The sequence below is a fragment of the Rhinopithecus bieti genome, unplaced genomic scaffold (assembly GCF_001698545.2).
Source record: "Rhinopithecus bieti isolate Rb0 unplaced genomic scaffold, ASM169854v2 scaffold_16834, whole genome shotgun sequence".
Taxonomy (NCBI): Eukaryota; Metazoa; Chordata; class Mammalia; order Primates; family Cercopithecidae; genus Rhinopithecus; species Rhinopithecus bieti.
Genome location: NW_016809297.1, coordinates 1334176 through 1357641, shown reverse-complemented (window position 1 = coordinate 1357641; position 23466 = coordinate 1334176). Strand labels below are relative to the sequence as shown.

General features: G+C 37.2%; 1 protein-coding gene across 1 annotated transcript in view; it reads right to left on the bottom strand.

The window, feature by feature from the left end:
- Positions 1–23466, bottom strand: part of ANKMY2 (ankyrin repeat and MYND domain containing 2) — a 49894-nt gene that overhangs the window by 12843 nt on the left and 13585 nt on the right. The window contains exons 3-7 of the mRNA XM_017889069.1: positions 18065–18203; positions 15688–15786; positions 6497–6657; positions 1279–1493; positions 361–496 (exon numbers count right to left, since the gene is read on the bottom strand). Of these exons, the coding sequence (XP_017744558.1) occupies positions 361–496; positions 1279–1493; positions 6497–6657; positions 15688–15786; positions 18065–18203 (750 nt within the window). The remainder of the gene's footprint in view (positions 1–360; positions 497–1278; positions 1494–6496; positions 6658–15687; positions 15787–18064; positions 18204–23466) is intronic.

Below are 23466 nucleotides of genomic sequence, written 5' to 3'. Positions count from 1 at the left end.
CAATGAGATCACTTGGACTTGGGAAGGGGAACATCACACACCGGGGCCTATCATGGGGAGGGGGGAGGGGGGAGGGGTTGCACTGGGAGTTATACCTGATATAAATGACGAATTGATGGGTGCTGATGAGTTGATGGGTGCAGCACACCAACAGGGCACAAGTATACATATGTAACAAACCTGCACGTTATGCACATGTACCCTAGAACTTAAAGTATAATAAAAAAAAATTAAATTACAAATATAAAAAAATATTCTGAAATAATAAAAATAAATACTAAAGAGAACTTGCCTTTAACAATACAATATGTGGTAATTAGGTCTTACTGATAGAGTCAACTTAGGTAAGAGGAGCCTTACAATTTCAACAGGAGCAATGCTTCGAACCAGCTGCTGGAGGAGTGTAGCTTCACAGTAAGGAAATTTTCTGATACTTTCTCTAATGATCTTTTCTTGATACACTGGAAAGCCATCAGAAGCTCGGCCTTTTAACAAGCTGAAAGATATTTTTTAAAGAGTAATTGGAGTTGAATCACTAAGCACTCTCTCGTAGCTGAACCCACCAGTTTTTAGTAGTATCTTCTGTTACTTAGGATTTCCTTTGTCTCTTCAAATCATGATGACGGGCTCACTTCAAATTGCTGTTCAACCTATATATCACGCTAGGCCTTATAAGGTTTTTGGGCCCATTAAATGAATATGCAAAGGTGACTATCACCATAAAACACGCTAAACACTGTTATCAGATTAGCTAGTTACTTATTACCATGTCAGTTATTTGTACTAAGAATAAAAACTCTCATAGGTCGACACCCTTCAGACTTAGTTCCCTTTTTTAGGTAAGTATGCAAGAGAATTTGATCTCTGGTGGTCACAGAACTAGCATAACACACAGTTCTCCAAGGTACAGTAACAGAGACACCCTGGATGCCATTATAAATTCAGAGCTGCAACCTAAGGCATGAAATATTCTCAAATTTGGACTTGGGCCACTTTCTCGCTGTGTGATCTTACACATGCTATTTAACCTCTCCAAACCTCAGATTCCTCATCTGTAAATCGCTGGTAACAACAAAAACATCACAGTAGAGAATACAGAACTGAATAATCACTCAATGTAAGTATAACATTATTCTCTGTTTGTCAAAGACTAAATGTGATTCCAACAACAGCAATTGCTGCCAAAATGTTTAATTTTGAAACCCATAATAATCAGGCTTCATATAAAAAAAAAATTCAGTTGAGTGTATTTTATAAATGACATAGTAAAAAGAGTACCTTTTGATCAAGGTGTCCAGTTTATTCTCTCCATCTTTCAAGAAGTTAATGCATTTCTGAAAGATACAGCTTATGTAATGCATTTTCATAGCCAATACTTCATTCATGTCTCTTTGCTTCATACATTTCTCACAAATCAAATCCATCACTCTGTAGCATTTATTCAGGGCTGCTTCTTCTGTCAGCAGAGGATTCTCATTTATAAGCATCACAATCTAGAGGAAATCCCAGTGTACTCAGGTATTAAAGGAGAGACTTTTCCATGTACAAATTAGGTAGTCCATTTAGTTGATTTCAAAAGATTGCCAAAGAAAGCCTTCCTTAGGATCATGAAGTTATTATGCTATTTGTTAGAATGCAGATTACCCGGACCAAACATATAGAACAATATAGAAAGACCGTAAAATAGTGGAATCTCTTAAACTCTGTATATCAGTTATAATGTGATCTGCCATCTACCTATGCCAGAGTGCCAGTATGCCACTCAAGAGTACATGATTTTACAGTCTCTGTTAAGTGCGCTTTGACTAAAGATAAACATGGCAAATGTGAACATTTTACATAAAAAATCAAATCATTGAGCAATAACCACTTTTAGTTAACATTCCTCAGCTCTAGAATTTCATGGCTAGGAGAGCTACAATTCTCATTAATTCTTATTAAGCATAAGAAAATGAGATTTTTTCAGAATGAAGTCTAAAAATGAAACATGCTTTACTTTCCAATTAACTACATTTCTCTGGGGAAATTTTCCTGAAGATGCTTCCGATCATCTACAGTCATGAGAATAGGTCAAAGAGGAAGCCATAAATGACTTTAAGGGGGAAATATTAGAATGATCAAACCTTACACATTATGAGTACCACATTTCCTATGTATGCACAGATTAAGTGTAATTTAGTGTAACAAGGAGTATTTTTGTATTAGCGTTGTTGTAGGGTAGATTATTTAAAGTGGGTCTGCATAGGACTGCTGTAAACATCCATGGTGGTATAACAGTAATGTAAACATGAATGTGAGTGTGGCAGGAAGCAGCCAAATGCCTAGGCAGATGGGGTGGGTCCTTGATGAAGCGCCATTTCCAAGCCAAAGACAGTTTAAAGCCTGAAAGGCAAGCTACAAATTAAATCCTCAAACTGGATTGAGAACTTGCCTTCCTGTTTGGCTCAATTTCTTCTGACTGATCCTTACCCTTCACCTATTTTACATACACCTACCCTTTCCTAACTGGTTTTCTACACTGTCGTGCCCACCATTGAGTGGTGTCTTCGCTTTAACCTTTTTCACATACTCACAAACCAATCAGCATGCACTCCCCGTTCTGAGTCCATAAAAGGACCTGGACCCAGGCACACAGGGGACTTTCCCACCTTAGGGTAGGGGAACCACCTCCCTGCGTCCCCTCTTTGCTGAGAGCTTTCCTTTCACTTAATAAATTCTACTCTACTCACTCTCCAGTGTCCACATGTCTAATTCTTCCTGGTTGTAAGACAAGAATTCCGATCTAGCTGAACTAAGGAGCACAAAGACCACAATAAATGTAACAGGGTCACAACTGTATGCACAGAGCAGAGAGCCAGTCAGTACTTGCTAACCTACCTGTTACAGCTAAATTAATATCCCAGGGACTGTACATGTTAGGGAACAACAGGCAGATTTTCCTGAATTAGTTTCTTTTCTTTAGGCATTAAAAAAGATCATCTATTAGTAAAGCCCATAGCTAGCCCTCTAATTAGAAATTTAACACAGATTAAATGTCCTTGTAAAATTAAATGATTTTCACTCTTTGACATTATTAGATTTATATACAATCTAGTGTTTTACAAAAATCCAGCACTTAATAATAAGTTATTAGACTTAATGAAGCAAGTATAATCAGAATCCTTATTGGTAAATTTCTTGATAACTCTCTTTACCAAAACATACTTTGACAATTTATGGTAGAGAAGAAAAGACTCAGTAATCATCTGTTTATACTTCTGCTAACTGTAATCATTTAAAGTTGTTTGATCAGTATTTTTATATGTGGCATTTATAATCAACTATAGAAGCTTAAACTTACAAGTGAAATTCTTTCAAAAAATTTCAAACAGAACCCAGATTAATAATTTTTTGTTTGGAGACATTAGACCTTATCTATTTCTTAACACACAGCACAAATATACACCAAGAAAAATGACAAATAACCACATCATTAACATGAGCTTAATGAAACAATTACGTAGCTACACACAAAAGAATAATATTTGTACTTGTTTCCTTCCTTAATCTCTGCAGCATTATGAAGTAATATATTACAAAGGAAATCCTTTTTATTAATTAATGAGGAGCATTTAATAAATATATTTCTATTGCCATTAAAACTAGATAAATTTTACCATTCAAAGGATTGCTACCTGAGAATATGTTTATGTAGTAGCATTTTGAATTCTTTTTAGTTTTTAAATCCCATTTTTAAAAACTGCTAAATCTACAATACCAGGCTTGAAAATCACAGTACTCAAAGACAGGATTGCTGTGTGCACATCTGCCTCCTGTCCACTCATAGACCCTGCTCTGCTGACATTTTTTCCTGTGATTTGGTTTTTCTCCTAGATAACCTTCATATTCTGGGCATCAGTATAATCCTCCAAGTCCCTTTTGAAAACAAATGCATCCTTATTGCTATGGCAGCCACTTATCCTAGACACAAATATAGCTATGTTAGGTGCACTGTAATGAAATGTGAGGTGTGTACTGGGGAGAATTTCTGAGCTTGTTTTAAAAGCTGTTTGACATTATACAGTGGTTATTACTTTTTAAATAATACTCCATAGGAAAGGCCATGCTAGCTTAGAAAGGGGTAGAGCAATAAAAATAGGCCATAACAACAAAAGCAACTGGGTGCCTTTTAGATCCAAAGGATGGATAAAAGAAAAGCTTTCGAGTGAATAGATTGTTTAAACTTACAAAAAGCAAGGTCTGGGCTGGAGGAAGGTATACAATAGGATAGTCCCCTTTATACTCTAAAAAATATTATGTAGTCTATTTCAGACTATACATCTTTACAAATTATTGTCTGCATAAATATGCCCTCAATCTAATTTACTTAAAATACACACCTTCAAAGATAACTGAAGGTAGAGTATTAATAATTATTAGGACACTTAACCCTGAAAGACTGGGTTCCAAGTAAACATAAAAAAATATTCCAGAAGCCTGGCCAACATGGAGAAACCCCATCTCTACCCAAAATACAAAAATTAGCCAGGCATGATGGCAGGCGCCTGTAATCCCAGTCACCCAGGAGGTTGAGGCAGGAGAACTGCTTTAACCCAGAAGGTGGAGGCTGCAGTGAGCCGAGATCTGCACCACTGTACTCCAGTCTGGGCGATAGAGCAAGACCTATCTCAAAAAAAAAAAAAAATCCACAAACCCTTACTGCAATCTGAAGGGGAGGGGTAGAAACTTAGATATGAAAGACAGTGAATCAGAAAAATACAGGGAACTTCTCCAAATCAATATAAGCCAGAATATCCCATATTGCTCAGGCAGTGGAGGAACAAGGTTCTTATAGAACCACACACATTCTCTACATTGAGAAATACCGTACCCTGACAGAAACCTGTCTCCCCATCCCAGCCAGCCCATGCCTGAGAGAGCGCCATGGAGAGGAGCCAATGCTTCTCTAGGGAGTTCTCTTTTCCCTAGGTGTGCTGGGAGGGAGAGAACCACTAACAAAGTAGAAAATACATATATTTTAAAGGTTAAATTCTAAGCCCTCTGTAATCTCCACTAAAAACATGAGTATGCAAATCACAGCTGAATTTGCCCACTTAGTATCACAAGTGTTGCCTCTGGCAGTTCTTCCAGAATACTAAGAAAAACTCTGAGTTTTCTAAAATAAAAACAGCAGATTTCACTTTTCTGTCTGATGGGAAAGGTATCTACTAGTTTGTCATCTCTCTTAAGGGCCTAGAAAATTAATTTGGGTGGAGGAACACACAATGAGTAAATTTGGTTTGTTTCTCAACCTTCAAATACTCAAGAAAGATGCACAGGGATGCATCAACAAAGCAATAAGATTATACACATTTTGGATCTTATATCTTTGAATGAGGGTCACTCTTCAACAGAGTTACTTATAAGAACTGTCCACTCATTTTCATGATGCTCAGCAGACTCCACAGATTCTTCTTTTGTAATAAACTTCTGGGAAAATCTATTTGCTACACGATAGTAACGTCTTATGTTAAGGAAGAACCTTAGCTTTTGACCCAACTTACTATCTTGCTCACTTAAACAGCTCTGAACTACTATCAAATCTTTACCCTGTGAGTAAAAGCATGTGACAGATACTGAAATTGAAATAGGACCTCATCACTGTAGCACACATGTAGCTGTGTAGTTTTCCGTGATGATTATTGAGGAAATTATACTTGTTTAGCTGGATTTTTTTTTTAAATTATGCTGTAAAAACAGTAAAAGCCCGTCTTTTTAAAATCTAGAAGACAATAGCGCTGAAATATTTCAGAATAGCTCTTGAAGTTTCCCAGTTAAGCCATTTGAACTTATGTGTTGGTCTACGAAATTTGACAATCTGTTTGATTTGATGAATTACTGGAAAAACTATGCTATTTAAAGGCATCAAATAGCCACTTACCTTAAAAACGTGCCCATGATTACATTTCAGAATCTTTCTTAAAAAGGCAATTATTGTAATAGATGCTGTTAGTGCCCCACCTACATCCTTTTTACCAGGCCTGCATACCAGGCCTCAGAGGCTCTCAGGGTCAGCTACTATGGTCTTTTCTCCAGAAGACTGCCCTCACTGAAAGGGAGCCACCTCACTTAGTACTATCTGGGAGGCTGTCCTTTCCCTCTGGAGACAGGCCCCATCCAACAACAGACTGATGAATACAAAAGCTGGACTCCCTTGCTTCTCTGGAGCCACTCACACTCCAGAGCTCCCGGTAGGATGAGGTGGAAGCTAGGCTTCAGCGAACCCATCTCTTTGCATGGCTTTTCCTGATGCTTTAGTCTGTTTCTCTCTCGCTCACTCACTTCTAGGTTTTAATGGAGAGTGCTCCTTCAATAAATCAACAGGCCAAAAGAACCCACTGCAAGCTCTACATCTACAAAACCCAACCCAAGACAATTATGATCCTGTATAATAAAAGCAGTTTAAACTCTGAAGCAATATTTACATAAAAAGCAAATATAGTAGACACCACACTACCTTGACAGGATGAAGATTCGTTGTGGTGATGATTTTGTGCAGTGGGCCTGCCAATTTTGGTGGCAGTTTTGGCTCCTTATCCAGTCCCTGGGGCTTAGTGTAATAATCCAGTCTCTCTCGAGGAAAGAAATTGTTGATTATGGTCACACAATCATGTTGACCTTTTCATAGAAAAATAGAAAAGTTGTAGTTTTAGTATTAAAAATAACACATCTGGATTTTAAAATTAATTATGTTGCCATTTTTGTGATGTAAACATGCACCAATATCTTTATTTTTCAGGAAAGGAGAGTAGAGGAGGAGGAGAGGTAAAATATTTTAGAGAACATTTATAAACATTCCTTGTAAAGTTGATAAACAATCTTTGAAAGACACAGAATCCAAAATACATGTGAAGATTATGTGGATTACAAAAGAAAGCACTGTTCAACTTGTAAGAGACCCTAGGTATTTCAAAACAGTTGCTTATAAGTTAAATGTCTCCTCTTCTCAGCCTACACAAATGATGCTCATGTTTCCCTAATCACATCCGGTTGTATTTACACAAAATTTAAATTTACTCCATATAAAGTATTGTTCTTATTATAATGATAGTATTAAACTGAAACCCTCTCCCCCTTACCCCCTACCCCCCAAATTTGAGAAAAGCTTGCCCTCTTTGTGAAATGTAGAGAAAAGGCTTTTGCTTCCATAAGCTTGGAATCCATATCGTGGCTTTGCATAGAATTCCAAGCCACTTCTCTAAGGCATCTCTAGTTAAAAATGGTTCTATGAAAGCAAACTCTTCCTTGGGGAAGCTGCTGGCCTGCAAGTGTGCTCCTGTGGCCTCCCCTCCCTAGCTCCCTCTCCACTACCTCTCTGTAGCAAAGCAGTGGCCACTCTGGGCAAGCAGGCAGAACCCACAGGGCATACAGGACGGCGCAGGTTCTGCCTGGATCTCCGGAGGAGAAACTTCTTCCTCCGTTCTGACCGATGAGGGCCGGGGGACCAGCGGAGGCGCGCCTGGGCAGAGCGTGCGGACGCCATGGTCCCCGCTCCTGGAGAGTGGTCCCCCCGGGGCAGTCTGCGTGGCCCCTGCCTGCTTGTGCTTGGTCCTGGGAACGTCTGCTTGATCCTGCTGACAACAGGTGACCTGCGTGGGGGCAGCACTGTGGGCCGGCTGGACCCTGGTGCTTGAGGCTGGCAGAGGGCTCTGCTTGTCCCTGAAAGTTCCTGGAAGAACCCGGGAGTGGCGGGCTTCATCCTTGTGCCTCAGCTGGTTTGCTGACCAAACCAGCTTAATGTCTCAATTAAATGGTTGAACACTTTTGATGAGATATTTTAGAACTTTTTTTTTTTTTAATGGGAACAGCTATCTTTTTATTGAAGCTGGATATAAGATTTTGTTTTAAGGAAGTATATGCAGTTTGTCTTCATCTTCTTTGGTTTCTTCATACACAGATGTAAATTTCCCCACAGTTACCTGGGTTGATTTTGATGCGGTGTTCATAACCCATTTGCATTAGATTTGCTTGGTTGAATGTCATTTTTCTCTCTTCTTAAAGATTCTGGAAGGAGGGGTTATCATTTTCTAAACTAATTAATTAATGTCTTAATTGAGACATTAAACTTTCTTCTTCCACTGATCCAGGACCCTATCAGCTTTACCTGACTGCCTGGGAGGTACAGAACAAAGTGCCTATGGGGATCCAGCAATTCTGAAGATTATGCAGTGCCTCCAACAGAGGGCTTCTTGGGTTGGAAGTGTGTGGATAACATTTACCCTAACAATAACCACCACAACTACAGCTAATAAGAGCATTTAAGTTAAGCAGATTCAATTATAATATATAAATAGACTTTCAAGAACCGCAGAGAGATTTAAATTTTAAAAATTAACAGGCAAACTGAAAGAGGTGATCCTGGTTACTACTGAGAACTAAATTAGTAACACAGAGGATCAAGGCCAGTCATGGTGGCTCATGCCTATAATCCCAGCACTTTGGGAGGCTGAGGCAAGAGGACTGCTTAAGCCCGGGAGGTGCAGACTAGCCTGGGTAACGTAGCACAACCCCATCTCTACAAATAATTTAAAAAGTTAGCTGGGTACAGTTGTACGTGCCTGTTGTCCCAGCTACTTGGGAGACTAAGGCAGGAGGATTGCTTGGGGCCAGGAGTCGGAGACTGCAGTGAGGGTGTTTTTTTGTTTTTTGTTGTTGTTGTTGTTTTTTTTTTTTTGGTGAGACAGAGTCTGGCTCTGTTGCCCAGGCTAGAGTGCAGTGGTGTGATCTTGGCTCATGGCTCACTGCAACCTCTGCCTCCTAGGTTCAAGCAATTCTCCTGCCTCAGCTTCCCAAGTAGCTAAGACTACAGGCATGTACCACCATACCCGGTTAATCTATTTTGTATTTTCAGATGGGGTTTCACCATGTTGGCCAGGCTAGTCTCAAACTCCTGACCTCAGGTGATCTGCCTGCCTTAGCCTCCCAAAGTGCTGGGATTACAGGCGTGAGCCACCATGCCCAGTCAAAGCTGCAGTGAGTTTTGATCACACCACTGCATTCAACCCTGGGTAAGAGACATTCTGTCTCAACAAAATAAACAAACAAAAAAGATCAAGTGGATGAAATATCTCAAAACAGAAAAATTTAGGTATAGAAATCATTATGCAAGAGATGAAAGAGCTAAAGAACAAATCCAGGAAATCTAATAGTGAAAATTAACAGAAATCTCAAGGGAAAAAAAGGAATAGATGGAGAATTAAACAAATGATAAAAGAAAACCTCCCTGATTTGAAAAGAGAATTTAATAGTGATCACAATACCATTTTTGGTACTCCATGCTTTTATTAAGTACCAGAAAACCCAATTTCTTTCTTTTTGGGAGTATTGGGAGAGGTGGGTATTTCTTTTATTTCTTTCCCCAGTATATACATCTTGAGAAGTCAAACAGTAGCAATCTATATTAAAAATGTGAAATGAGCCAAGGTGCTCTGTTTAGAAAATGAACACCTCTCCCAGAATCTTCCAGAGAGAAAAATGACATTCAACCAAGCAAATCTAATGCAAGTGGATTATGAACACAGCATTAAAATCAATCCAAGTAACTGTGAGGAAATTGACAACTGTATGTGAAGAAACCAGAAAAGATGAAGACAAACTGCATATACTTCCTTAAAACAAAATATACATCCAGCTTCAATAAAAAGATAGGTATTCCCACACACACACACACACAAAGTTCTAAAGTAGCTCATCAAAAGTACTGAACCAGACATAGGAAGACCTGAAGATAAAGTAGTGAGAGAAAAATATGGAATTAGCTTATAACTATATCTTCTTGTCAGTCCTCCACCTAGTACAGTCAGGGATTTCTTAATTATACCTTTTTTTTTTTTTGAGATGGAGTTTTGCTCTTGTTGCCCAGGCTACAGTGCAATGGTGCGATTTCGGCTCAGGGCAACCTCTGCCTCCTAGGCTCAAGCAATTCTCCTGCCTCAGACTCCGGAGTAGCTGGGATTCCAAGCATGAGCCACCACACCCAGCTAATTTTGTATTTTTTAGTAGAGGCGGGGTTTCTCCATGTTGATCAGGCTGGTCTCTAACTCCTGACCTCAGGTGATCCGCCCGCCTTGGCCTCCCAAAGCGCTGGGATTACAGGTGTGAGCCACTGTGCCCAGCTTAATTATACCTTTTTAAAGAGAAAAAATAATATTACTTTACCTTTTTTCCCAGATTAAGCTTTTTCATTTTAGGTAGTGCTTATTTTGATATTTTCATTAATCTGCTAATAACATATTTGAATAATATGTTTAAAGTTTATCTTTGTAAATACTTAGTTTAGGTTTAAATTTTGTAATTGAAATTCTTAAATATTTTACTGGTTTTAAATTTATAAATTCTGAATATACATAAATAAAATAATACTATTAATATAGAAAATAAATGCTGTGGGTGGAAAAGCCAGTACATCATTTTGCTGCCATATTACAATCACTAGATTTGAGTCCTCTAGACTTACAGGGCTCAGAGTGTGATTCATAGGAACACACACATACAACAAGACATATCCTATTCAACTTTTTTATTTCCAAGGATAAGCTGAAAATCAAATGCTCTTCCAGAATGAGAAATGTAAAGTTTACAATGGAAAGTAAGTTGAATTCTCATTTGCAAAACCAGAACTTAGAAAACTGTAGAATAACTTCTATATATCTCAGAGAAAAGAACTGTGATATGAGTCAGAAAGCTAGGGAAAATATGACTCACATTTCAGAAAGAAAGGTATTAATAGTTTTGTCATGATGGGTTTCAAAGAATATACAACCTACGTAACCCATTTGAAAAGGTCTATAACCAAAACCTAAATGAGAACAGAGATCTAAAGACAAAAATGGAGACAAAGGGGAGGAGAGAGAGGACAGTAAGAGAGGGAGTTCGTATGAGTGGGTGAAGATAGATGACAGGCAAATCATACAGCTGGTGGTGTGGATTACTGAAAGAGAAGCAACACCCTGTCAATGACACTCTCACTACAGCTGGTACTAAAAATACTAGACTCTCTCAGCAAAGTCCACAGCTACAGACAGGTATGATTGGCACAGGTTTTGAGGAAGTTATCAGAGGAGGCAGAAAGGAAAGACCTGTGGCCTGACAAGGCAAAAACAGAGAATGTGGAGAAATAAATGAAGTATAAGGATTTCATCTTATAAGGTTGCTAAATGGGTAAATACAGGGCCTTGGGGATGGGGGATGTGGTACTGTACAGTTTTGACCAGCCAATCACTTTAAGGAAATACATGTGCGCACGCGCGCGTGCACCCACACACACACACACACGCGTGCACAATGTCAAGTAAAATAAAGAGTAAAAATGAGGTCAAAGAGGAGGAATGCAACCACATATATCAGTAATTACATTAAATATACATAAGCTAAATACCTGTTAGGAGAGGGAAACTATCATTTTGGATTATAAAACAGAACCCACCTATATACATTTGTAAGTTATACTACTTATCGCTTCTCGGCCTTTTGGCTAAGATCAAGTGTAAGTTATACTACTTAAATGAAATGATAAAGATTGAAAATAACAGATGAGCAAACAGCTTATTGACAAAAAAAGGAATTAGGAATAGCTGTAATATCAGTAAAAGTAGAACTAAAAGAATTCAACAAGAAAAAGAGTGACATTATACAATGATAAAACCAATAGCAATATCAAATTAAAAGTGAAAAGCTAAAATATTTTCACTAAAACAGAAAAGACATGTCAATTATCACTATTATTTCTTCTAACTTTGAAGCCCAAAGCAAATTCAAATAGAAAACAAGATAAAATTTGATAGCTAGAAAACCCATTAAACTGTAATAAAAATAAGAAAAAAATACAGAAATCAATAACTTTTCTCTTTATTATCCATAACCAGCTGGAAGTGATTGAGTGTGGAGGTGGTAGTGCAAATTCTTACCATATGGACAGTAACCCTACAAATTACTAAGAAATACATTTTGAAAGAAAGGATTGATATGAAGGAACCTATTAAATATTATTGAAAGACCAAAAGTCAGTTCCCTCCCCTAAAAGAAATGTAAAGGCATACTGTGTAATTGGATGGAAAGTCCTAGCATCATACAAATGTTAATTCTCTGCAAATAATTATATAATCATTTAGTAAAAGATAATTTAACTTACCACAAAGGTGGTATTTCAATTCAGTAGGATAATGTTAGCTCGTGTAATAAATGGTACCATCACAATTAGCTATATATCTGGGGAGAAATGAACTCTAAACAAATAAAATCTAGAGATACCAAAAAAATCATAAAAAATAACTGAAGGATATTTAGGAGAATACTTATATAACTCCTGGTCAAGAGGCCCACTTTTAGCAAAACAAGAAACACAGAAGGTATAAAAGAAAAAATATGACTACTTAAAAGTAAATTTCCTGATGGGCACAGTGGTTCATGCCTGTAATCCTAGGACTTTGGGAAGGACCTAAGGTAAGGCGTTCCAGACCAGCCTGGCCAACATGGTGAAACCCCAGCTCTATGAAAAATACAAAAATTACCTGGGCGTGGTGGCACATACCTATAGTCCCAGCTACATGGGAGGCTGAGGCAGGAGAATCGCTTGAACCCAGGAGGTGGAGGTTGCAGTGAGCCGAGATTACACCACTGCACTCCAGCCTGGGTGACAGAGTGAGACTCCGTCTCAAAAAAAATAAATAAAATAAATAAATAAATAAATAAATTTCCTATGGCAAAGGTCTCCATAAAGTTAAAAAAGAAGAAGAAGGAAGAAGGAAGAAGAAGAGGAGGAAGAGGAGGAGGAAGAAGAAAAGGAATAAAAAGGAGGAGGAGGAGGAGGAGGACTGGCATAAAATATTTGAAACACATTTGTTAGATAATGGATTTGTATGCATAAAGCTCCCCAAAGCAATAACAAAGGGCATCCCCCCACAAAAAAATGAAAAAAAAGTATAAGTGGGCAATCCACAAAAGTGAAAATACAAACTACCAACAACAGAAGTGCTTAATTTCATGAATAATGAGGGGAAAGTAAGTTCACAATGTATAGTCTTTTTAACTATCAGATTGGAAAAAATGAAAGAATGATAATACCCATCTCTGGTGAGGACATTACTGTGAATTACTATGCCCTTTTGGAAAGGAATCTAGACTTACATTAAAATTAAAACTCTAGGCCGGGCATGGTGGCTGTAATCCCAGCACTTTGGGAGGCCAAGGTAGGCAGATCACGAGGTCAGGAGTTCGAGACCAGCCTGACTACATGGTGAAACCTTGTCTCTACTAAAAATACAAAAAAAAATTAGCTGGGTGTGGTGTGGTGGCGCATGCCTGTAATCCCAGCTAGTTGGGAGGCTGAGGCAGGAGAATCACTTGAACCTGGGAGGCGGAGGTTGCAGTGAGCCGAGGTTGCGCCACCGCACTCCAGCATGGGCGACAGGGCGAGACTCTGTCTCAAAAATAAATAAATAAATAAATAAATAAATAAAAAACAAAACCTCTATATCCTCTGTCTCAGCCATTTTACTTCAAGGAAATACTTTAGAGATATTAAAGTTCTAACACGTAAAAAATATTCAAATACTAACTTGTAAAAAATAGAAAATCAAGGATGATTATTACCTTATTTGTAGAAAAGGGGTTAAAAACCTGTAAAATTGGTCAATAAGGGAGAGCTAACTGAACTTTGGAACATCTATATCATGGAATATCACGTAGCTGTTGAAGGAAATGAATTATGCCTACTGAGATGGGAGGAACGTCCATGATATATTACTAAGTGAAGAAAACAAGTTACAAGGAATATCTGCTGTGTGATGGATGGCATTTTTAAAAAAATGACAAAAATCTTATGTATGTATGTACACATGTATACATACTGATCCACTTGAATGAAACAAAAAAGAGAGAATGAGTTTTTTTAAAGGCTAATTATTTGGAAAATACAGTAACAACTGGAAGCGTGCAATGTAATTTTTTGTCTGTGAAATTAAATAGATTAAAATGGAATGAAAACATTACTCTTATGTTAGGATAGAACTGCAAACAATTTTACCATAGTAAAATTTTGTTAGTATCGTAGTGTTAAGAAAAAGAAACGAGCATTGTATTAATGCCTGAAAGGAGAGACTCCTCCATTTCCAGACCTGTGATCTTGGGATAATTATTTTACCTCTATCTGAGCAATATTTTGTTACATTGTGGATATAAAGAAAACTTGTACAGTTAAATAGAACTTCAGAGATCACCTAATTCCCCCGCTTCTTTGTATACAGATCAGAAAACTGAGGTCTATGGAGGTAAAGGAATTTGCCCATGATCCTATAACTAATCATCAGCACACATGAACTAAAGTTCAAGTCTCCAGATGCCTACTTTAGTGTTCTTTCCCCCTGCAGTGACACCCTCAAAATTAGCTTAGAACTGAGATGGGGGCAACTTGTGGCCTGTACGTATGGGAGTGAAAATATTTCTCTGAAGCTTACACAAGGCCACACCTTTCTCAAGTTCTTCTGAAATTAAAATAAGGATATTTCTTCTAACAGAAAAAGCTGTCATAAGGCAACTGAGTGCCTGGCTTAATCAATGGCAGCTTCTATTAGTAGTTTCAAGAAAATGTTATAATAAAATTTAACATAATATTCAGTTACCATCCTCCATACCTAATTTCCACTGTATCTGAACTTGACTTCTCTCAAAACCCCCTTGAATGGGATAGATCCTCCTCTTCTAGGTATTTTTATGGAGCTCTGAAGTTCTACCTTGGAGTTTATATTTTCGTACCATTTGTCATTGCTATTACCCTTTAAGTGCCATGAAAGTATGAACAGCCTGTCTTATCACTATAACCAAGACACCTACAGTGATGCTTGCTTTATAGGTTGTGAACATTATTTGTTTAATGAATTATTAGTCCCTATAAGGCCACTTACTGCATTCCCAATAAATCCGACATTGCTATCTTTGCTTTTCTCTCAGTGGAGTCTCTTCACCACCAATTCAATGGCGTCACAATACCAAAGAACAAGAATTCACTCCCACTCTTTCCTTACATTATGTCAAGTAATAGGATTAACACGCCAAAAATTATTGGGCACACCAAATAAATGTCTGTGGTTGATGAGAATGATAATGAAGTAGTTGTATATTATTATAAAGTACTCTTTCCTAAGAGTTACGTCATTGTTGTAATAATTATTAACAACACTAACTAATACCATTTATTTAGTGCTACATGGAAAGCTCAAGTCTATCACCTCTTTTAATCTTCACAATAACCCTGTAACATTTTACCATGAGGAAAGTGAAGGTCAGAATTATTAAGTACTTTGCTATCACGTGGCACAGCCAAAATTTAACTTGGGATTACTGACTTCACTCTTCATATTCTTAAACAGTACGGTTAGCTACTTTCATTAGAGACATAAATATACACGTTACAAGCATTTGTGAGCAATTAAAATGGCCCCACTACTCTTTGTATTCCAAAAAGTGGAAATTCGAAATAGCCTTTTGTTTTCTCCAGAGTCACTAGGTATTTCATTAAGTTACAATGGACTGTAAATACTTATGTTTTTTAAAGCAACATGATAATATTTCCACCAAGAGAAGCAAAGTGGTTTTTTTTCCACAAGGGAAATTTTGGGCATAATCTAATGTAAAACTGCAGCAAAATCTCACCGACAAAGGCTGCCATCTGAGCTGCTGTTCTTCCCACAGAGTTGACAACATCTGTCTCAGCACCAGCTTCCAACATTACCCATGTGATGTCTTTATTACCTAGAGTTTTAAAGGGAACATATTTGTTAATGTTAAGGAGGACACAATTTAAACATCCCTTTTCTAAACTCTTTATACCTTTTTTCCCCCAGTTTGTTTTAGGTTTCGGTCATATGGATATTTTCATTCTTTTAAAACATGAATCATAACTATAGTAAAGAATAAAATGCTATAGAACCTACTTAGAAATTAACCTTATTTTCTGGAAAACAAATCAAGCAATGCAAAAGCAGTATGGAATTGAATATCGCTTTTTTAAACAAAATGAAATATGTTTTCCTAGAGGTAACACTTAGAATAAAATCAAAATACACATACAAAAACATTTTTAAAAAAGAGATAAAATGAATAGGGTTCCCCTTTAATATCAGCTAACCCATCCCGTTCCTCACACTTACAGGCTCTGGAATAACTATTAACCACTGGGGTATCTATCTTTCTACACCTTTTTTCTATATAAACATACACATGCTATTCTATTCACATTCTTCTACTAAAGTAGTCATTATGGGTATTTTGCTATTATGAACTATACTCAGTGAAAAGTATTTTCCATTCATTTTCACGAGTTTGAATTATGATTTGCTTAGGAACAGCTCCTGGGAAATATTGCCAGATCAAAGGTTATGCATATTTTGAATGCATTTTGCCAGGCTGCCATCCAGCAAGGTTGGACTGACATGCACTCCCCAAAATAGTGTAAAGAAGTTCCTGAGCATTATAGCTCTTTCTTAACATTTGCCAGTATAATAAGCTAAAAAATAAAATTTATTGTTCTAATTTGCATTTATTTGATTACTGTGCAAAATGTTTTATATTTTGATCAGCCAGTTGTATTTCTTTTGTTTTCCATCCAATTTTCTTTTCTTTTTTTTTTTTTGAGGCTGAGTCTCGCTCTGTTGCCCAGGCTGGAGTGCAGTGGTGCTGTCTCAGCTCACTGCAAGCTGCGCCTCCCGGGTTCAGGCCATTCTCCTGCCTCAGCCTCTGGAGTAGCTGGGACTACAGGCGCCTGCCATGACGCCCAGCTAATTTTTTGTGTTTTTAGTCGAGACGGGGTTTCACCGTGTTAGCCAGGAAGGTCTCGATCTCCTGACCTCGTGATCCGCCCGCCTCGGCTTCCCAAAGTGCTGGGATCACAGGCGTGAGCCACCACGCCCAGCCAAGTTTTCCATCCAATTTTCTACTGCAGTATTTTTCTTTTTATAATTGATTTATAAGAACTCTTTTTTTTTTTTTTTTTTTTGAGACAGAGTCTCACTCTGTCACCCAGGCTGGAGTGCCAGGGCATGATCTCAGCTCACTGCAACCTCTGCTTCCCAGGCTCAAAAATCCTCCTCCTCAGCCTCCTGAGTAGCTGGGACCACAGACATGCACCACCGTGCCTGACTAATGTTTGTATTTTTGGTAGAGACAAGGTCTCACCATGTTGCCTAGGATGTTCTCGAACTCCTGGGTTCAAGCAATTGGCCTGCCTTGGCCTCCCAAAGTGCTGGGATTACAGGTGTGTGCCACTGTGCCCAGCTAAAAGAACTTCTTATATTTAACAATATAATCCTTTAAGGTATATAATAAATATTTTTAGTTTTTCGTTTGTATTTTAACTCTATGGTATATCCTACAAATGAAAATGTTAATTTTTATCAATATTGTCCTTTTGGATTCTGTGGTTTATACAGTGCTTAGAAATGCTTCTGGGTTCCAGGATTACGAAAACATAGATTATTATCTTCAAAGTACAAGGATATTATATTACTTCTGTATTTTTCAAAGAGCTACACCAATTACAGATAACCCCACTTAATTTTAGACAGTATTTCTAAATTGTCCTTATTCAGCAAATAATAAACAATACAAATCCGAGTAAGTTTCTAAATGGATCATCATATTTAGTACATAAGTGCCAGTGAGGCAAACAGATAGCTCTATCACAGCGACTGTTCAAAAGAACAAAGAAGTTTTCATATCACTTGAAAATATAAAAATATAGAATATCAAAGGCGGTAACTTGAAAGAAAAACAGATCCAGTTCCTCAATTCCATCAAAATGTTGTCCACATAAAGAATCAATTGATTTAAATAACAAAAGAAACAGATCACCAAATTAATTATATAATTTATTTCCTGCATTATAGCTTTTCAAAAACCAATCGCCATCATTCCTTTCCATAAAACTTGATCATAAAATTACTAAAATCAAAATGCATTTAATCTTTTAGTATATATGTACTTGTAACAAGTTTGTACAGGTAACTAATATTTATAAATACTAAAACTTCACCAGAAAGTGCAGCAAACATGAGGGCTGTGTATCCATGTTCATGCTGATGGCAATTTACATCGGCTCCATGTCGCAGTAGTAACTTGCACATATCAAGTTTTCCTTTATATGCTGCATGCATTAGAGGAGTCATTCCATTCTTTAATAGAAAGAGGGAAAAAGTTTTAATTTTACTGTTTTTTCTGTACCTATGAACAATTTCTGCAATTAGAAATATAAAACGAATATGAATTAATTAAAATGATCTTTATAATATGTATTTGTATATTTACTTCCACATTTGGATCTTCCATAAACTTCTGAGGAAGAGATGGTTTTATTACTGGAGATGTTTTTACAGATTAGTAAACAGACTCACAGTGGACTTGCTCAACCTCACATGACTAGTAAATAGTGGTGGCAGGGACTGAAACCCAAATTTTCCAAACATACTTACTTTCTCAGAAAGCAAACGAAAAAACAGATACAAACACATTTTTTTAAAAGAAGGAAAATCTCAAACAATGCCTCTCAAGAGGAAAGTTGAATAAAGTATGGCATATGCATAACATGGGATATTTAAATGAATGACTTCATCTGTATGTACAGAATGGAACATTTTTCACAAATTATTGTCAATGAGAAAAGGTAAGGAAATGCATATTACAGTGGTATCATTTTTTAAAACCATGATTCCCTAAATCACACATATATTTTGATCATACATATGATTTGATTATATGTGATTGTATAAATATGGAGAAATGGTTGGTAGTATTTAAGCTACATTGTTTGGTCAAATCACACATATATTTTGATCATACAAATGATTTGACTATATGTGATTGTATATATATATGGAGAAATGGTTGGTAGTATTTATGCTAGGCTACACTGTTTGGTCTCCATATGCTTTGCGCATATTCAACGAAACATCCAACCTTTTATGTACTAGCTACTATTATTATTTGGTAGATTCATAGATGAGCTGTTACTGTGAGTGAATTTTCTCAGTAATGTATGCGAAACGCTGTAAGTACCAAAACATCAATGTTGTTTTGGGTGAAAAGCTCTGTAAAACATATAATCCGTTACCTTAGTGAAGCTTAGAATGCTAACATAATGTGAATTATTCTTGATGCTTCCAAATTATTATTATGAACATAAGCCATCATCTTGTTAATGCAGTACACACTATGTTCAGAGGGTTGTGGAGACGAGAATGATAGAGAGGCTGGGACCTTTCATTGCAAAAGAGAAAACTCCGTGGAAGCAAGGGACATTGCTTGAGAGTAAGAATGGAAAAATGATAAGCAGATGATAACTTTGAAGACTCCTTTAGCTAGGAGTCTCTATAGAGATGGGATATTAGCATGCTGGGAGTGGGTGGATGGGTATGGGTAAATCTCATTGTACAGAGGCAGCCAATGGAGTGGTTTAAGGGAGTGGGAATGGACTGCATGGCCTTTAGCTTTTCAATAAGGCAAAACCATATCGCGAGCATGACTTGGGTGATATCTCCTAAAGGATGATAGAATTTGTCCATAAGAAGCTAGTGTGTAGCCTGAGGGGTGGTAGGGGAAGGACACAGGACCATTAGAAAGGCCACCACAAAGAAGCAAACAGCTGTTTCTTTTGCAGATTTTAGGACCAGACTTCACCATGGAGTTAGTTTTTTTCTGTTTATCCAGAACAGGTGGGCAGTCAATCACCCAGCAATCCAATCCTACAACAAGAGGTTATCTAGCTCTGAGCATGAATAATCCCCAGACTACAGAACTGACCTATAGCTTAAAAAAACAAAACAAAACAAAACACAAAGCTTTCAACAGAATGTGATGATCTGCTTAAGACCAAAAGAGATATGCAAAGCTTTTGAATTTCACATCACCTACTGTCTTTATTTTCTTGTGTTTGTGTTTTCACTGTCATCTGTGTTAATTCTGCCCATTTACCTGTCTCCTACTACTCCCTTTCCTCTCATTAAAAAAAAAAAATTCCTGTCTCTTTTCTCTTTCTCGCTTGTTGTTTTTTGTTCACCAGCTGTCACCTTAGCTGGAAGTGGTTTTTAGAGCAACCCAATGAGAGAAGTTTCTTTCCAGAAAGGTAAATATCGGCCGGGCAAGGTGGCTCACACCTGTAATCCCAGCACTTTGGGAGGCAAAGGTGGTCAGATCACTTGAGGTCAGGAGTTCAAGACTAGCCTGGCCAACATGGTGAAACCCTGTATCTACTAAAAAATACAAAAATTAGCCAGGTGTGGTGGTGGGCACCTGTAGTCCCAACTACTCAGGAAGCTGGAGAAGGAGGATCACTTGAACCGGGGAGGTAGAGGTTGCAGTGAGCCAAGATGGCACCATTGCACTCCAGCCTGGGCAACAGAGCGAGACTCTGTCTCAAAAAAAAAAAAAAAAAGAAAAATAAAAGGTAAATATCCCAATCATATCATCTGCTGTGCAATCTCTGAACCTGCTCTTTTTGTCGTGTTTATAATGCAGTATATGATTTTCCCATATCAAATTTCAGTGCTGTGGTAGATGGTCCTGGGTATTAAAAAAAAAAAAAAACTACTGATAAGTAACAAATTTACACTTATTTTTCAAAGAAGTGGCTATCACATATACTTTCCTATCTTAGTTCACTTTTGTGTTATAAGAATTTAGAACAGTGTGAAGGAAGATTATAAATTTTGACTGCAATGATTACTATTCATTATCTTGGTTCTAGTACCACGTTGTTTATAAAAACTTTTCCACGGGCAAAGAGAAAATAAGTAATATTAATAAATTTTGATGCTCCATAGAGATATAAACCCACCATGCTATAAATTTTCTATTTATTCTAGTGTTTTTATAGTATTTCAGTGTAAATATCCAGAAAAGGAAATAATTTGAAACAATACTGCTTATCTACTAGAAGTAGAAGAGAATATTCCCATGTTCAAAATACATGATGCAAGTTAATTTAAAATGTTATATTACAGTTGTAAAGATGAAATAACTTAGCATCAGACAGAATATTAAAATAAATGTCCACCTCAAACTAGAAAGGTAGTGATAAGATTTCATAAAATGTTATCATACTGTAATTCATCAATTCTAAGATACACCTCACTTTTATATTTAAAATCTCCAGAATTTTCACTTTACTAAAGTCTCACAAATTACCATCAGTTTCCACTCCCCTCATTTAAAAAATATCTAGATGAATTTTTAATCTATGGCATCTCTGATTCAATGATATGCAAGAGTAAAAATCCTCACGCCCTTGTCATTTCCCAAAGATAACCTTGCAGGTAGTCTGCTTAACTGAACTGCATGAGAAACGAGCTTCTACAATTCATTAGATACAATCACCTTAATATAAAGTTCCTCTCCCATAATTCTTAAGTCAGAGAATTAATCAACATTAGGCTATTACACTGGAATTCTGTCATTAAATGCAGCATCCATTCAGCAAATATTTAATGAGTGTTTAATATATGTCAGGCACTGATCTATACATTGGAGGTAGCAATAAGCAAACTTCATGCCTCCCATAGTCTAAGTCCCTGGGACTTACAGTACAGGTGACTAGATGGATAGTGATACAACTGCTAGAAGAAAATAATATTAAGTAAAGGGGAGCAGTGCCAGAGGGAAAGAGAAGACTATTATTTTAAAGAGGACATTCAAGGAATGTCCCTCTGAAAAGGTGGCACTTGAACAAAGCCCTGAAAGAAGTTAGGGAGGCTAGGAATGCAAATAACTACAGGAAGAATGCTCCAGGGAAAGGGAATGAAAGTGCAAAAACTTCTGTGCTGTGTTCAAGGATGATCACAGAGGCCAAGTCTGTCTGCAGCCCACTCAATCTTCAGGAACACGTAGGAAGTTTCTTGTCTTGATTTTGGTACTTCTATTTGAATATTAAGTATGATGCTAAAGTTTGTGGAAGGTTTCTGCAAACCTTCTATCGGGTTACAGAAGAGTCATTCTATCCTAATTTGTTAGTTTATACCATCAAAGGTTATTATATCTTATAATATACATTTTAGCATGTGTTGAGATGATCCTATTTGCTTCTGTTTTATTCTGTAATATAGTGAATTACACTGAAAGGTTTTCTAAAACTGAACCATCCTAACATTCTTGGAAAAACCTTACTTGGCTATGATGTCTTATAATCCTTTTAATAGATGGCTGCATCAACCCGCTAACATTTTTAGAATTTTTGCCTCTGTATTTATAAAGTGACCTGGGTCCATAGTTTTGTGGAATTTCTTACTATTTGGCATCAGCATTATGCTAGCTTTATCAAATAAATGAGTATCTTCCCATCTTTTTCTAAACTAATGGTATAATTAGTGTAAAATGAGAATTAACAGGTCCTTAGAGTTTGGTAAACCTTACTCTGGTTTGCAGCTTTTGAAGGTGGTAGGAGATTTAAAAATATTTATACAAATTTTCCTCAATTATTGATTATTCCAGTTTTTCTACCTTTTGTTTGTTTTTTTTTTTAGGCAGTCTCACTCTGTCACTCAGGCTGGAGTGCAATGGTGCGATCTCAGCACACTGCAACCTCCGCCTCCGGGGTTCAAGCGATTCTCCTGCCTCAGCCTCCCAAGTAGCTAGGAGTACAGGCGCCTGCCACCACACCTGGCCAATTTTTGTATTTTTAGTAGAGAAGGGGTTTCACCATGTTGGCCCGGCTGGTCTCCAACTCCTGACCTCAGGTGATCCACCCGCCTCGGCCTCCCAAAGTGCTGGGATTACAGGCGTGAGCCACTGCGCCCAGCCCAGTTTTTCTACTTCTGTATGAGATGAATGTATCGATTTTAATTTTCTACGAAGATCATATGGGTTTCCACATGTGTTGGCTTAATAAAAAAGTTATGACAATCTTCTTTATAATTGTAGTTATATTTTTCTTTCTCCCTCCCTCCCTCCTTCCCTTTCTCATTTCCTTCCACCCATCTTTCCTTCCTTCCTCTCTCCCTCCCTTTCTCCTTTCCTTCCTTCCTCCTTACTGTTTATACATATTGTTTTCTTTCTTGTACTTCCCAAGCTATATCTATATTTCGGTTTTAAGTTGATAATTTTTACTATTTTTTCTTTCCTGTTTTATTGAGATACAATTCATACAGAATACAATTTACTCAATTAATTTGTACAAATAAATGGGTTTCATATACTCACAGAGTTGTGCAGCCATCACCACAATCAATTTTTGAATATTTTCATAATCCCTGAAAGAAACTCCATACCCATTAGCAGTCATTTCCCACTTTACCCCACTCCCTTACTCAGCCCTAGTCATCCACTAATTTACTTTCTGTCCCTATGAATTTGCCTATTTTTGGTATTTTGTATAAATGGAATCCTAAAATATGCAGTCTTTTGTGACTGACTTCTTTCACTTAGCATTAATGTTTTCAAGGTTCACGC